Consider the following 13,951-nt stretch of genomic DNA (forward strand, 5'->3'; position numbering starts at 1 on the left):
AGGGCTCTTTTACATTGAGTGTGTGTGTGTTTTGAGCATGCTAATTTAATGTGTGTGTTTGTGTTTTCCATTTCGACTCCCTCTGGAAATATTTGCATGTCTGTGAGAGGCTGTAAAGTTGCAGACAGAACGGCTCTTATACACCAACTCAAACGCACACACACACACTTGTTGTCTCCCTCTACAATTCACGCTCACATACACACGCCGCTTTTCGGACACACTCAGAAATTATTTTCACACAATTTCTCTTATTTACATCTTGTTTGCGTCTTTTATGCACCTCGCTCTATCTCTTTCATAACACACACACACATGCACACTCTCTGCGAGGTTAGCCGGGCTGAAGAGAGGGTCTGTGTTAGACATTCCGGGAATAGAGCGTCCATGTTTTCCCTGCTTACCCGGGAGCCGGCCTGCAACCAACACACCATCAGAACATCATCCTGTTTACCGTGCCGTGTGTGTTTGTGTGTGCTCGATGCAGGGATATACGGCGAATGCTGAATTATTTACTGTGAGATTAGCACGCACACATTACATAATCTCATAAGTTTTGTTTGGTATAACCTTCTTTGGCTTTGAAATACCTGAAAAGATCAGAGACATGTAAAATTGTGATTTGAAACACTTTTTCATATGCATTTGTTGTTTTCACCCACAATGCACTGTTTTTTATGTTTTACTTTGCAGGTTGGAGGGAGGTGGACGGGCTTCCCCCCCGCCAGCAGGGTCTGAAAGAGGCGTTAGAGCAGCTCCTGGGGCAAATTAAAGGGGCACACCGTCACTGCGCATGCCACGGTAAATACTCACTTCGGACCTGAATGAAAAACCTCCTCATTCACACCGAGCCACAGTGACCGCGACCACAAACATTTAAGCGCTTTAAAACAAATGCTGAGTTAATATTTCAGAGGGGTCGAGTGGGCTGAGCTCGCGTGCTCATGTCTCCTGGGTGCGACTCCGGGGGTCTTGTTTGTTGTTTTTAGTGCATCAGAGCTGAGGGTTTATTTTACTGTGAGTTAAGGGGGATAAATTTGACTTGACTGTAGGGCTAAAACACACTCACGCGTGTGATCACATGCTCCATAAGGAAATCACTGCCTGCTCGCTGAACACTGATCATTAAACTCTAATTAAGCTATAAAAGGGCCTTTAGAGACACAGTCCTCCCCATCGGTGATATATGCGGCTATTTTGTTGGTCTGAGCAAAGCAGATACTTAACACAGCATAAAGATATGCACCAATTTTAAATCTCTTGAATTGGGGTCAGTTAAAAAGACTGGAAGATTATTATCTCCATAAACTCCTTTTAGATGCTACACTAACAAAAAAATATACATAACCTAGATGTATTTTTTTTTTTCTGTTTCAATCACTAATTGTTTTTCACCTCAGTGTTTTATGTACACTTCATATTCATTTAGTGAGTCTAATCTGCAACCTTCTGAATCTTTAAGTTAAAGTTGAAAGGCAATAACTTTCTCCTTGTGTGTTTAGAACAATGCAAACCCCCGTTGAACACCAGGAAACACTCTGTGTCTAAAAGTCTGAGGCATCTCTTCCAGCCCACCAGCAAATTTGTCAAAAATCTGAAAAGGTGAGAGAAAACAACATCAGGTTGCGATGTTGTGTAATCAAGCTCTCTCAACACACCATGTCTTGCATCATCCATGACGCCTCTCTCTTCCTCTCTGTAGAGGTCTTTATCTGGCCTGTATATTTTATAAAGATGAAAATGTTCTGGTGACTTCAGAGGATCAGCTGCCTGTCGTTGAGGTGGACGACTCGTACAGCTGTCACGCACAGGATTTACTTTGGTTCACAAAGGTAACAAAGTGTATCAGAGTATCAAAGTGTATTCAACTTTCTTGAAATAATCAAAGTATTTGTAAAGGTACTGGTTTGGTGAGGTGACTTTGCTTGTAGTTTAGTTTAGCTTTTGTTTTTTAATGGTACACATGAGATTACAATTCAAAGTGTATCATGATCTTACATACTGTATATAAAAAACAAAAAGCAACCCAAAATGATATATGGCAATGTAAACTTTTATTTAAAAAATATATTAAGCTTTTTCACATTGTTAAAGATAAGGAGGTTAACGTTAAAATCCAATTTAATTTAAATCAGTTCATTTAACCAAAACTGATTCACTGAAACAAATTCAACCTGAAACACTCATATACACATGCACAGCAATATACTGTATCAGCATTTGAGTATTAAACATTGTTTTCATGGTGATGCATGTTGACAGGTGTCACATCTCTGGGAGGAACTCACCTGGATGCAGCAGTGCATCAGTCCTGCTCACGCCTCCAGTTCCTGTACGCTCCAGACGCGCCTCAAAATGATTCAGGCTGCCGCACAACTACAGGTGAACAAACTAAACGCACCTTGAACAACGTTTTCAAGTTTATAGTCACTAGTAGTGATGCACTGAAATGATTCAGACTGAAATGAACATCGAAACTGAAATTTAAGTTTTCATTTAGCCAATAACTGACACTGAAACCGAAAATAAACTTATTTAATAATGATTTAATTAATCAAATTTATCTAATAGTTAAAGCAATTATTTTCTAGCTAACTATTATCATTGATTGACTTGCCTGTGGTAAATGTAACCTTACTTGACATATTGTTTACAAGCTTTCCGCAGTTGAAACGCTGATTAAGTGATTACATGAGACATGTTACATTTCAGTAAGTTGTACTTGTTCTTTCAACATATCCTCGGATGATCGTTCATGTTTATTTTGTGCTATAACTAGAAGTAAGGAAGAAGAAATGATCAGTTCACATGCTCTCCGTGGTGCCGCTGGAACTGATGTGGGTGCAGCGATCATTTAAAGAGCATCAAAACGACATTTATTGATTAAATTTGTGATTAAATGGACAGAATTTGAAAGCTGATACATATCAAAAGCACAAAGCTTATTGGATTGGATTGAATGTTTAGTGAAGTTTTTTCTTGCATCAACTAAAAACAGCTTAGTCAGTGATTCTGGCTTTTTTTCCCAAAACCAATTTTCTTTATTGCATTTTCTGCCAAATATTTTGGGTTGCCAAAAATGTCGGTGCACTAGGAATGTAAAAATGCATCCAAAAAAATCAAGTTGAACCAAAATGTGACCAGATTTAATATAGTTTTGCATCATTTAGGAAAGAATTGCATTCAAATCTTTGTTAGGGTTGAGAAATATTTACACTCGTAACACATCTTGAGGTGACGTTTTCCTTTTTTGGTTTGTTTTTTTGTGCAGGCTCTCCTTGGCACAGTGGATCTGGGACAGGTGTATTTTGAGCCCATCAAGGACAAGCACGGTAACGTGGTTTTGGTGCTGATGAAGGACGTGAGCGCATGTGCGTCGCTGGAAGGCTTGCGCTGGATTCCCGTCAGTAAATTCCAGCTGCAGCGCAGGTCGTCCTCTTCTTCATCAGACGAGCCCAGCGCACTGGAAACACTCCTCACAACGCTGCACGTGAGTGCTTCACACACTGAAACACCGGCGTCCATCGCTAATGTGTTGTGCTGTCACATACTTCTAGCACCATGACAAATGGAAGTATGGAAAAAATGTAGTGATCAAAGCTCTGTTATATTTTTAGAATAATGAGAAACATAAATTCAGTCTAAACATTTTACTGCAAGGCAAGACACATCATGCCAGGTTTGATGTCAAACGTGTTTCTCGTGTCTCGACATTGACGTCAAGCCTGGCACGGCTCATTTTGATGCGCCGTATTCAATTTCAGAAAGCACTATGATTTTGGAACAACATTGGAGAGAAAATTACACTCTTTTTTTTTATCTTTGGGTGAACGAATGCTTTAACTCAACAGGTTTCAATCTCTGATATAAATGAGCCCAAAGTATAAAATCAGTGGGAAAAAAACATGCCGCTAGCTACTGTATTCCTCTTTTTTTATGTCTCTCTTATTACTTGAGTGCTGTGAATTGTGGGAGTATAACAGTAGCATTGTTCATTTGATGATTTAGTCTGAACGCTGTAAACACGTCACCCACCGCTGATCGTGTGTTTGAAACGGCTCTGGCCGTGATGTTTTGTCTGAGCGGCTCAGATTTTCCCTGTGGTAAAGCTGTGTGTGTGTGTGTGTGCGTGTGTGTGTGTGTGTGTGGTGAAAGTGGTTCCACAGCTCAACAACCACATGGCTCCAGAGTCAGTCTCTCAGTCAAATAGTTTAGAAATGATAAACGTGGGTCAATTTCAGGCTATTGCAGGAAGTTCTTCATATCTCTGTGTGTGTGTGTGTGTGTGTGTGTGTGTGTGTGTGTGTGTGTGTGTGTGTGTGTGTGTTCGTGTGTGTCCTGGTAAACACTACGTTGTCGCTGTCCTCACAAAGGTGGTAATACCAGTCATTTTTGACCTTGTGGGAACATTTTTTAATCCCCAATAGAGATGAGCGGATGGGCTATTATTTCATCCGCAGCCGCAAAACTCATCATCCGATGATTAGATTTCGGGTTTAGATTTTCATCATAGATTTTGGGATGAATTTTGACCTGGACATTTTCTTAAAAAGTTTCACTTTTTATAGTGAGTCCTTTGTGTGCAGGAGAAACTGGCCTATCACCTGCGCAGCAAGAAGTGTCTGTCTCCGGGCCTGTATCTGGGTTACCTGAAGCTGTACACCTCAGTGGACCAGATCAGGGTGCTCGTTTCACACAAACACCCAAACGTGCTGTGCCACGTCAAAGTACGGGACAACGACCACGTCTCCAGGTATTCCACGTCTTTATGGCTGTGTTATGCTTCAGTTTGTCTCTCTCTCTCTCTCTATATATGTAATAATTATATTTGTTTTGTAGGGAAGAATGGCAGTGGCTTCAATCACTGAGTTCGCTCGAGGACAGTGCGCAAGTGTGTGCCGACACTCAGAGCGCGCCGCATCGCCTCCTACTGGACTTACGAACCGCTGCTAAAGATTTACTCGGCTACATCAACATTCCCAATCACCAGGTTTGTGCATTCACAACATACCCACACATTGACACGTGTAATTTGTTTGATTGCACAAGCAAATTAGTGCCCCTTATTTGGGACATTAGTAAATCAGGACCATGCAGTATTAAATACACACATTTACATACATGAAACTGATAAAACACATGCCGCAAGCCTGTTTTGCATGTATTGTGTGGAAAAGCTATGGAAATTGGTGTAGGATTTACTTTGAAACAATTTTCATACAGAAATTGCTAGTATATTTCACAAATAGTTACAAAGAAATGACAAGTAACATTGATTTAAACGTGAAATTTCTAATTAGAAAGACTTGAATAATCTTTGTTTTATTTACAATTTTGAAAATAATTAGTCATGGAATAGTCATGGAAAAATCTAATGATGTCTGATTTGGGAGCAATTTTTTTTTATGAATCCGATTTAGTGAATCAATCTGAATTTGTGTTCTTTTTTGTGTGAATTTGTGTTCTTTTAGAATCCCAATCCAGTCTCTTAATTCTCAAATAATAAAATATTTGTGCATGCACATTTATTGATTTGATAAGTAGCCATAATAAGCAGTAAGCAGGATAAAGTACATAATGTACATAATGGTGTGTCATAATGTACCACAAGTAGTGTTTCACTGTCACTTATGATCAATTTAATGCACCCTTGCCGAATAAAAGTATTAATAAAAATATAAAAAAAAAGAAACTATGAAAACCATGTAGCAAACCTATACAGCAAAAAAAAGGTTGATAATAGAAATACTACTATTTTTCTTCCGCTTCATACATCAGGCACAGGATTTCCGTGTGTATGTGAAGGAGGTGGTGGAGTTGGGGGAGGGCGTGTCCTTCCTGTTGCTCCTCCCACCGTGTGAGGAGGTGTGTTCACCGCCCGGACAGAACCATCTCTGCTCGCTGCGCTCTGGGTTCTTCACCCTCCCGCTGCAGATCTTTGAGTTAGGTGAGAGGACACAGTGTAAACTCATTCACCCACATGTATCTTCTATCCCTGTCACCTCATGTGCACTCATTCTCTCTCTGTGTAGTTCACTTCGAGGCCTACTGCCCTAGTTTCATCGGCTTGTATTGCCGCGTGTCGGCTCTGCTGGGTCTGGAGTCCCTGATGTCCCAGCAGACTTTGCGGGAGGCGTTCTCTGAGTCCGAGCTGTTCGCTGCCAAGCAGAAACATCAGCAGGTTGAGGAGTATTTGCAGGTATTTCTGTCCTCTGTGCAATTCAACACTGGCAGCCTGCCGCTTCAGTTCAGCTTTCATAGGTGTAACTGATGACAGTAAACCCGCAGTAAAAATCAGAACAAACTGTTCAACTGCGGGAATTTACAGTATCATCTTTAATAGATGCAATTTAAAAATCAGCCGGTGTAATCTGAGTCTACAGCCTGAGCTGTCTACTTTATTCTTTTGACATTTAAGATAAAAATTTGACAGTCTTCCAGTAAATTACACTGATTTACTGCAAAAAATTGTTCAGTTAAAATATGTAAATATATGAAACAAGATAAATTTACTTAGAAATAACACTTGTTATTAACAATGAGATTGTTATTAATCTCAATAACATGAGATATTAACGTTGTATATTATTATTATTATTATTATATAGTTTATTTCATATTTTATCCATTTGTTTTTTTGTTGTTGTTTTTTTTACTTGTAATATTTTATTCACTTGTTTTTTACTTGATTAAACAAGTGGGGGGAAAAAAATCCCAAAAATGTATCTTGTGATGAGGATTTATTGGAAAAAGACAAATATACAAATATATATAATATATATATTATACATATATAAAATATGATTAAGAATGTGATTAGAAAAGGATTTTCAAAAATGGAATGCAGTGTAAAAACACACTTTATAAACCATAATAAATTAATATATAAATATAATTAAATATAAAATAATATACAGTATAATATAATGTACAGTCGATAACCCTCATGGGTTAATTTACAAATTAAAATGTATTGGTTTAAATACCACCAAGTTACCCAGAAAGTATGTGATTTCAAATGCAGCCGTTGTATTGTTTCCTGTGTGTAGTCGACAGAAATCAAGACACATGATGAGGATCGTGACAACACCAAAAACAGCTCTCATGTGGCATTTTATTTACACAAACCAAAATATTAAAACCTAAATCCACCTAATCTTCTGCTATTCCTAATACACTATGTTCAGATCAGAATATCACGCATGTTGTGATGATTCACCCATGTTTCTGTGTTCACTTTCAGCATATGGAGGACCTGTGGCGTGATGCCCGGTGGATGGTGATCCTCCAGTCCGCACGATATAAGCATCAGAGCTCCGGAGTGAGTCTGAGCTGGATTATTGACTTCTCCAAAGAGACTATCCCAGAGAAACCAGCTTCCACTTCCTCTCAGGTGGACTACCTGCCCTCACCGACACCTTCACCAGAGACCACACGCAAACACAACGGTGAGAGCGTTCACCTGTCTGTTCTGACCGGCCTCTTCATTATATAATCAAGTAGAGTACAGTACATACATATCACAGTATAACTGGACTGTTGCAGGCTTCATGTCACCAGGCCATTAAATACAGAAGAGACGCTCTTTGGTGTAGCTGCCATATCAATTTGATTTAAATGAAGTATTTGTTGAGTTTTACACAGTTTGGAATGTTTTCACTGTTTATATATCAATCTGGGATTACATACATCCCAAACTTAGTTTGTCAGCCAAACCTCTTTGATGTCATTTTTGTTGTTGTAATTTTAGACTTTGTTTTTAAAGCAAAAAATTACATAATTTGCCTGAAATAAAATCTTAAAGTAGTAATACTTATTTACTCACCCTCATGCTGTTCCAAATCTGTATGCTATTATTTTTCCGATCACATAATTTTTTATGCATAATAATAGTTTATAGTGACCATGGTATATCAAGCTCAAGAAATAATGAATAGATAAAAACACCAAAAAAGGGCATAGAAGTTGTCCATACGACCAATTCACTATATATTTCAAGTTTTCCTTGAAATATATTCCTTTGTAATACTTTTTGGCGTTTGACATCCCATGATCACAATGAACTGTTGTTATGGTAAGACTATGTAAAAACAGAAAATATCCCTGCATACAGGTTTGGAACAACCTAAAGGTGAGTAAATAGTAGTGAATTTAAAGAGGCCATATACCCTTTTGCAATGTCTTGATTTTGTTTTTGGGCTCTACTAGAATAAGCTTTCATGCTTGAATGTTCAAAAAAAAACAGGTGACACTAGTTTAGGGTCCAATTCTCACTATTAGCTAGTTGCTTATTAGCATGCATATCACTAGGATATTGGCTGTTTATAAGTACTTATAAAGCACATATTAATGCCTTTATTCTGCATGACCATATTCTACATCTCTTAACCCTACCCAATACTTAAACTTAACAACCTTACTAACAATTAATAAGCCGTAATTAGGAGTTTATTGAGGCAGAAGTCATAGTTAATAGTTAGTTAATAGTGAGAATTGGACCCTAATCTAAAGTGTGACAAAAAACACATTCCCCCATATTTTACACCGTTGCTGCTCCTCTCTTCCCAGTCTGTCAGTAACGCTCTGTTTAGTTCCTGTCTCTATGAAGCCCCTCCTTCTAAAAAAAGCACAATGTGCTCTGATAGGTCGGCTGGAACCGTGTGTTGTGATTGGTCAAGCGACACCTTGCATGTTTGGGAAATGTCCCGCCCTTTACTAAACCTTCTTTCTGTTTGTTTTTTCCAAGATTCCCATGGTCTGTCTGATGAGGACAACTCATCCGAGGTGTTCCTCACTACTGATAGCGAGTACAGCTCCAGTGTGACCCAGAGCACCAGAGAACTGGACCTGCTTCCACCGTCTCCTACCAGCTTCAGATCTGTAGCGTCTCACCCTTCTTCCTCCTCGCAGTCATCGCCTCGCTCCTCTCAGCCGGACGTGCTGCAGACCGGAGGAGGAATGAGCCGACGGGAACTCGTGAATGTGTTCGATAGCGACTTCATCCTCCCGAGCCGCCAGATCGAGCTGCTAAGGGTCACGGAGAAGAGGACGGCGCTGTGTGTCCGCACCAGCAGTCTGGAATACCCGCCTCCTGTCTCCATGCCAACCACACCCACCAGCTCCTCCAATCACAAGGGCTGGACACGGCCTTCCTCCTTCGATCTCTGCTTCTCCGCCCCTGAACCCCGCCCTGCACCTGTGCGCACCCTATCAGAGGACAGTGGCGTCCAGCGACTCTCCGCCCCCTCCAGCGGTTCCCCTCACAGGCCGTGTCACACCACATTGAGAGTTTACCCACAATACCGGACCGGATTACCCAAGGAAACCAGTGTCAAAGTGAGTGTTTGTGAGTTGAAACACACATCATTATTAGCTATGTTTCCTTTCACATATTTTTATGTTAATTTTGGGATATTGCACAAAATGCACATAAATTAAAAAAAATTAGAATACAAAACTTATGGACTCAATTGAGGCTGATTTTTTTTTATGCAATACGAAGACATGCATGTAAACTACAATGGAAATGCATTTACCGAATAAATCCCTCTATGCACAACAAAAAAACTCACGTGACACTTCACGTGCCTCAACAGTGGATTTGATTGGAAAACAGGACTAACCAGCGGACCAATCACATCGCACAGCATCTCAAATGTTGGTTTGGTCGTTCTGAAACGTCTGAGCCAAAGTCTATCATCAGAATGATTTGGTTTAATTCCCTCTCAAAATCGTCTCACATGATTGCATTTACAAACACCAGCATCCGAACGCAAGAGTTTAGTGCATTTTGACACGCAAGTCATTTATGATGGAGGAAAAAAGAGCCACAGTGGCTCCACCAATTGCAGAAACTTCCATGTTTATTGCAGATATTTTGCAGCAATTTCACAGGATGTGGCAATTTATTTCCTAGTTTACCGTTTAGACATATTTCTCTAAACTAATCTCAGTACTGTCAAAATAATTATTGCAAAACATCAAAACAGATTTGGAATATGCCATTTATCTCCACAAAATGATTTTCATTTTGTTGTTTTTTTATTAATATTGTCATTTAAGTTATCATTTACTTTAAGTTATTTGAATTTAAATAATTGAATAAAATTGTACTAGTTATATTGACTATATTTGAGCATTCTGGGAAATGAAGTGTTTCTTCCATGATAGTTAATTAATTATCTATAATTATTATATATAAATATAAATTATTGTATATAAATATGAATATAAATATATACAATTTACTTAATACTTATACAAAAAAGTTCAATACATATTTTATTAATTAAAATGTTCACAGGTGGCATTTCAAATATTTCAAATCTTTTTGTATCTTTTATCCTAGAAGTCATGTGAATTTTTGGGACTGTTATTCCATTTTAAAGGGATAGTTCACCCAAAAATGAAAATTCTGTCAGTAATTACTCACCCTCATGTTGTTCCAACCCCGTAAGACATTCATTCATCTTCGGAACACAAATTAAGATATTTTTGATTAAATCTGAGAGTTGTCTAACTCCTCCATAGGCTTCTAAGGGACTGAAGAAGCCTATCTGACTTGCTGGCCCAGAAAATGTATTAAAGACATCGTTAATATAGTCCAAGTGACTCCAGTGGCTCAATCTTAAGTTTATAAAGCGACGAGAATACTTTTTGTGCGCAAAAACAAACAAAAATATTTTTCCACTTTTACTTTATTCCACTTTTCATTTCCTTCTCTCTGGGCCTCGGGTCTTTTCACATAGTGTTTAAGCGTAGCGCGTCTGTGTTGCACGTCACCACGTATCACACATGACCAGCGTCAGCCAATAGTGAGCCTACGTGTGACGTACAACACAGACGTGCTACGCTTAAACACTACGTGAAAAGACCCGATTACTGACAGAATTTTCATTTTTGGGTGAACTATCCCTTTAATTCTTAAATTCATATTGTATTATTATATATAATTCTATTTAATATAGTTCAGGAGTTGAGTTATTATCATAGTGCATTTGAGCTAGACATCTAACCATAGGCTTACTAAATAGACTTCATCTGCCGACTTCACATGTACGTGTTTGTCTGCTTCTGTAGTTACGTGTGACTCCAGAGACGTCGGCGAAAGAGATGGTTGGTCTGGTAGTCCAGGAGATCAACGCTGTGTGCCATCACCTGCAGAAAGCAGCGCAGCAGTGCACGTGTGCGGTGGATCAGTGCAGCTACCCGTCCTGTGAGTCTGAGGTGTGTGTGTACGGGAGCGAGCAGCTGGAGCACTTTGGGCTGGTTCTGCTGGTGGAGGGGAGAGAGAAATGGCTTCAGGACGACTTTTGCCCGCTCACGCTACAAAACCCATGGACACGCGGGAAACTCTGCGTCCGTTTCAAAGAGTATTCGCCACTCGCACTGCAGTACAGCAGAGCCACGACTGTTTGATCCCTCGAACATGTAAATACACACACTCACACACTGACTTAAGTGCATAGACTACTGAATGCTTGCTTCATGAGGTCTTAGGGTTCATGTTTACCTGAGTGGGTTCACCAGGACTGATCTGCTCACCTTTCCTCATCGGGTGACATAAGGAGCTCCATATCACCTGCACTACAATAAGAGCATGCTAACCTTATGGGAAAATCTATGTCAAGTGCTTATCAATCACAAGTAGGAGTTAAAGTCAATATGAAGTCTTTCTTAATGTATGTTCCTGATTTTGAATAATTCATCAGTGCACGTTATTTTCTAAAGGTTTTCATAATCCATACATGCATATATAAATATATTACTGTTCAAAAGTATATTGATTTATTTATTCACAAAGTTCATACTTTTATTCAGCAAGGGCACATTAAATTGGTCTAATAAATACATTTATAATTATAATTTATTTCAAATAAATGCTGTTTTCAGCAAATCATCATATTAGACAGATTTCTGAAGGATCATGTGACACTGAAGACTGGAGTAATGATGCTGAAAATTCAGCTTTGATCACAGGAATAAATTACAGTTTAAACTGTAATAATATTTCACATTTTTTATGTATTTCTGATCAAATAAATGCAGCCTTTGTGAGCAGAAGGGACTTATTTCAAAAACATTTAAAAATCTTAATAATTCCAAACTTTTGAACAATATATATATATATTTTTACATATATATAATGTTATTTAAATATCACTAGGAGATGCATCACATTACTGAGGTAAAATACCATTTCATAATTCATATTGACTTTAACTGGTAACATGGGTAACATCAGCATCATCACATGTAACAGTACAGTTGCATTATTTGCTCATGTTCTCAGTGTTGTGCCACTTTAACTGATTTATTGTTCCAGAAGGTGTTTCAGAAGTTCAGGCTTGACAGAAGCTCTTCCATAAGTATTCAGAAGTGAAATGTTTACAGCTTGCTCATGGTGGTTTGAAAACCAGCAAACAAACATTACGTCACGATTTTTTCCGTCAATGCATTCTTCCTCAGGATACCGTTATACCCTTCCACCAAATTGTACACACACAGGACTTATCCAAACTGTGAATACTCCATTGGGATTCTCCAATGAGCAAAATACACTGAATTACTGAACATTTCTAGAACAAATGCACTTGAGAATGAGTCTACACTGAATCGACCGCCAGAACAGAAGCTTTACCCAAATGAAGAGTGATGTTAAACCTCGTTTTGATCGTTTGTGAACAGACACATCGGACTGAATGAACAATACAACGTTTTAAAGCGAGATGGACCGTAGCCGTAGTTTTACAGACTCTTCCTGTTTCTAATGTTTATTTGTGTTGCTTTGAGTAGCAAAAGGAGCGTTTACTTCTATTGATCGGCCGTGTTGTTGTGCGGTGAGTTTATTATCGATATTGTGTTTACTGTCTCTGTTTCACGACTGACGGACACACACAAGTGCGATGTAAAAGTTTTGGTGCAATAATATTTTACACTGTAGCTCGGAAGCGGATTTCTCTTCCAGATGAACGTTGATTTATGGGGATCATGTACAAATACAAACTCAAGCTGATACACAAGCGCTGTTTCAGATGATGTGTGTTTTGGCATGAGACTTAAGAGTGTGTGTGTGTGTGTGTGTGTGTGGCGTGCTCCTAGCATGAGCTCATAGTCTTATGGCTGTCCATTTGATGAAAGCATAGTTTTGAGCAGCTGCAGTGTGTGTGTGTGTGTGTGTGTGTGTTTGTAGTTTACTACGTGTATTAATATGAGCATTTAATTTACAGCTCCAGCCGCTATTGTCTGATTCCGAGTCTCTTCTCTGCACTGAAATGCTCCACGCGCCTCATAAGAGAGTTCAGCAGTCGGGTAACGGAAAAATCACATCAACATTCTTTGTAAAGAATTAGATGTTTAACAATTTAACGTTTTTAAACTTTTTAATAATTCAAAAAAACTTGATGCTAAAAAATTCAGCTTCATTCAACCATCATCTTGATCCACTGACCACAAACACACACAATACTGACAGTCTTCATGGTCAACACTTCAAGCCAAACGTCTTTTAGTGCAGTTTTTGTCATTTATTACAATAATTGACTTTTGATTTGATATTTGGTGTCTATTGCAATTCAGACGTTTAAGTGTATAAATATGTTTTAAGGCCACTGTATTCTCTCCCCCCGTCGTCTTCAGTGAAATAATAGACGCTCTCTGATTGACTGAGTGTCTCACTTCTGCTAAGCAAAGTGTGGGAAACACTCAACAAACATACGCACACACTCTCACAAGAACAGCTCCCCTCACACAAACAAACACGGACAACACAAACTGGCAGACCACACACACACTGCTATACAAGCGCTCCCTCACACACACATTAAAGTGCAGCGGAGCGTGTGGAAGACCACACACACGCTGCACCTTTAAGGCCGTCGCTGTGACGGTTATCGACAGTAACCTTAGAATTGTAGCAGGGTTCTCACACCTCCTAATTATACCGTGTGGA

General features: G+C 39.0%; 1 protein-coding gene across 3 annotated transcripts in view; it reads left to right on the forward strand.

Annotated features, from left to right (window-relative positions):
* Window positions 1–13,041, forward strand: part of ankfn1b (ankyrin repeat and fibronectin type III domain containing 1b) — an 82,539-nt gene extending 69,498 nt beyond the window's left edge. For all 3 annotated transcript variants that reach the window (XM_079862734.1, XM_079862733.1, XM_079862732.1), the window contains 12 exons: window positions 694–801; window positions 1,503–1,602; window positions 1,703–1,832; window positions 2,263–2,382; window positions 3,272–3,490; window positions 4,587–4,753; window positions 4,840–4,990; window positions 5,779–5,947; window positions 6,033–6,199; window positions 7,244–7,448; window positions 8,747–9,336; window positions 11,080–13,041. In XM_079862734.1, coding sequence (XP_079718860.1) covers window positions 694–801; window positions 1,503–1,602; window positions 1,703–1,832; window positions 2,263–2,382; window positions 3,272–3,490; window positions 4,587–4,753; window positions 4,840–4,990; window positions 5,779–5,947; window positions 6,033–6,199; window positions 7,244–7,448; window positions 8,747–9,336; window positions 11,080–11,418 — 2,465 coding nt within the window. In that variant the 3' untranslated portion in view covers window positions 11,419–13,041. The remainder of the gene's footprint in view (window positions 1–693; window positions 802–1,502; window positions 1,603–1,702; window positions 1,833–2,262; window positions 2,383–3,271; window positions 3,491–4,586; window positions 4,754–4,839; window positions 4,991–5,778; window positions 5,948–6,032; window positions 6,200–7,243; window positions 7,449–8,746; window positions 9,337–11,079) is intronic.
* Window positions 13,042–13,951: the final 910 nt, after the last annotated feature.

The sequence above is a fragment of the Squalius cephalus genome, assembly GCF_949319135.1.
Source record: "Squalius cephalus genome assembly, chromosome: 25".
In the NCBI taxonomy this organism is placed as follows: Eukaryota; Metazoa; Chordata; class Actinopteri; order Cypriniformes; family Leuciscidae; genus Squalius; species Squalius cephalus.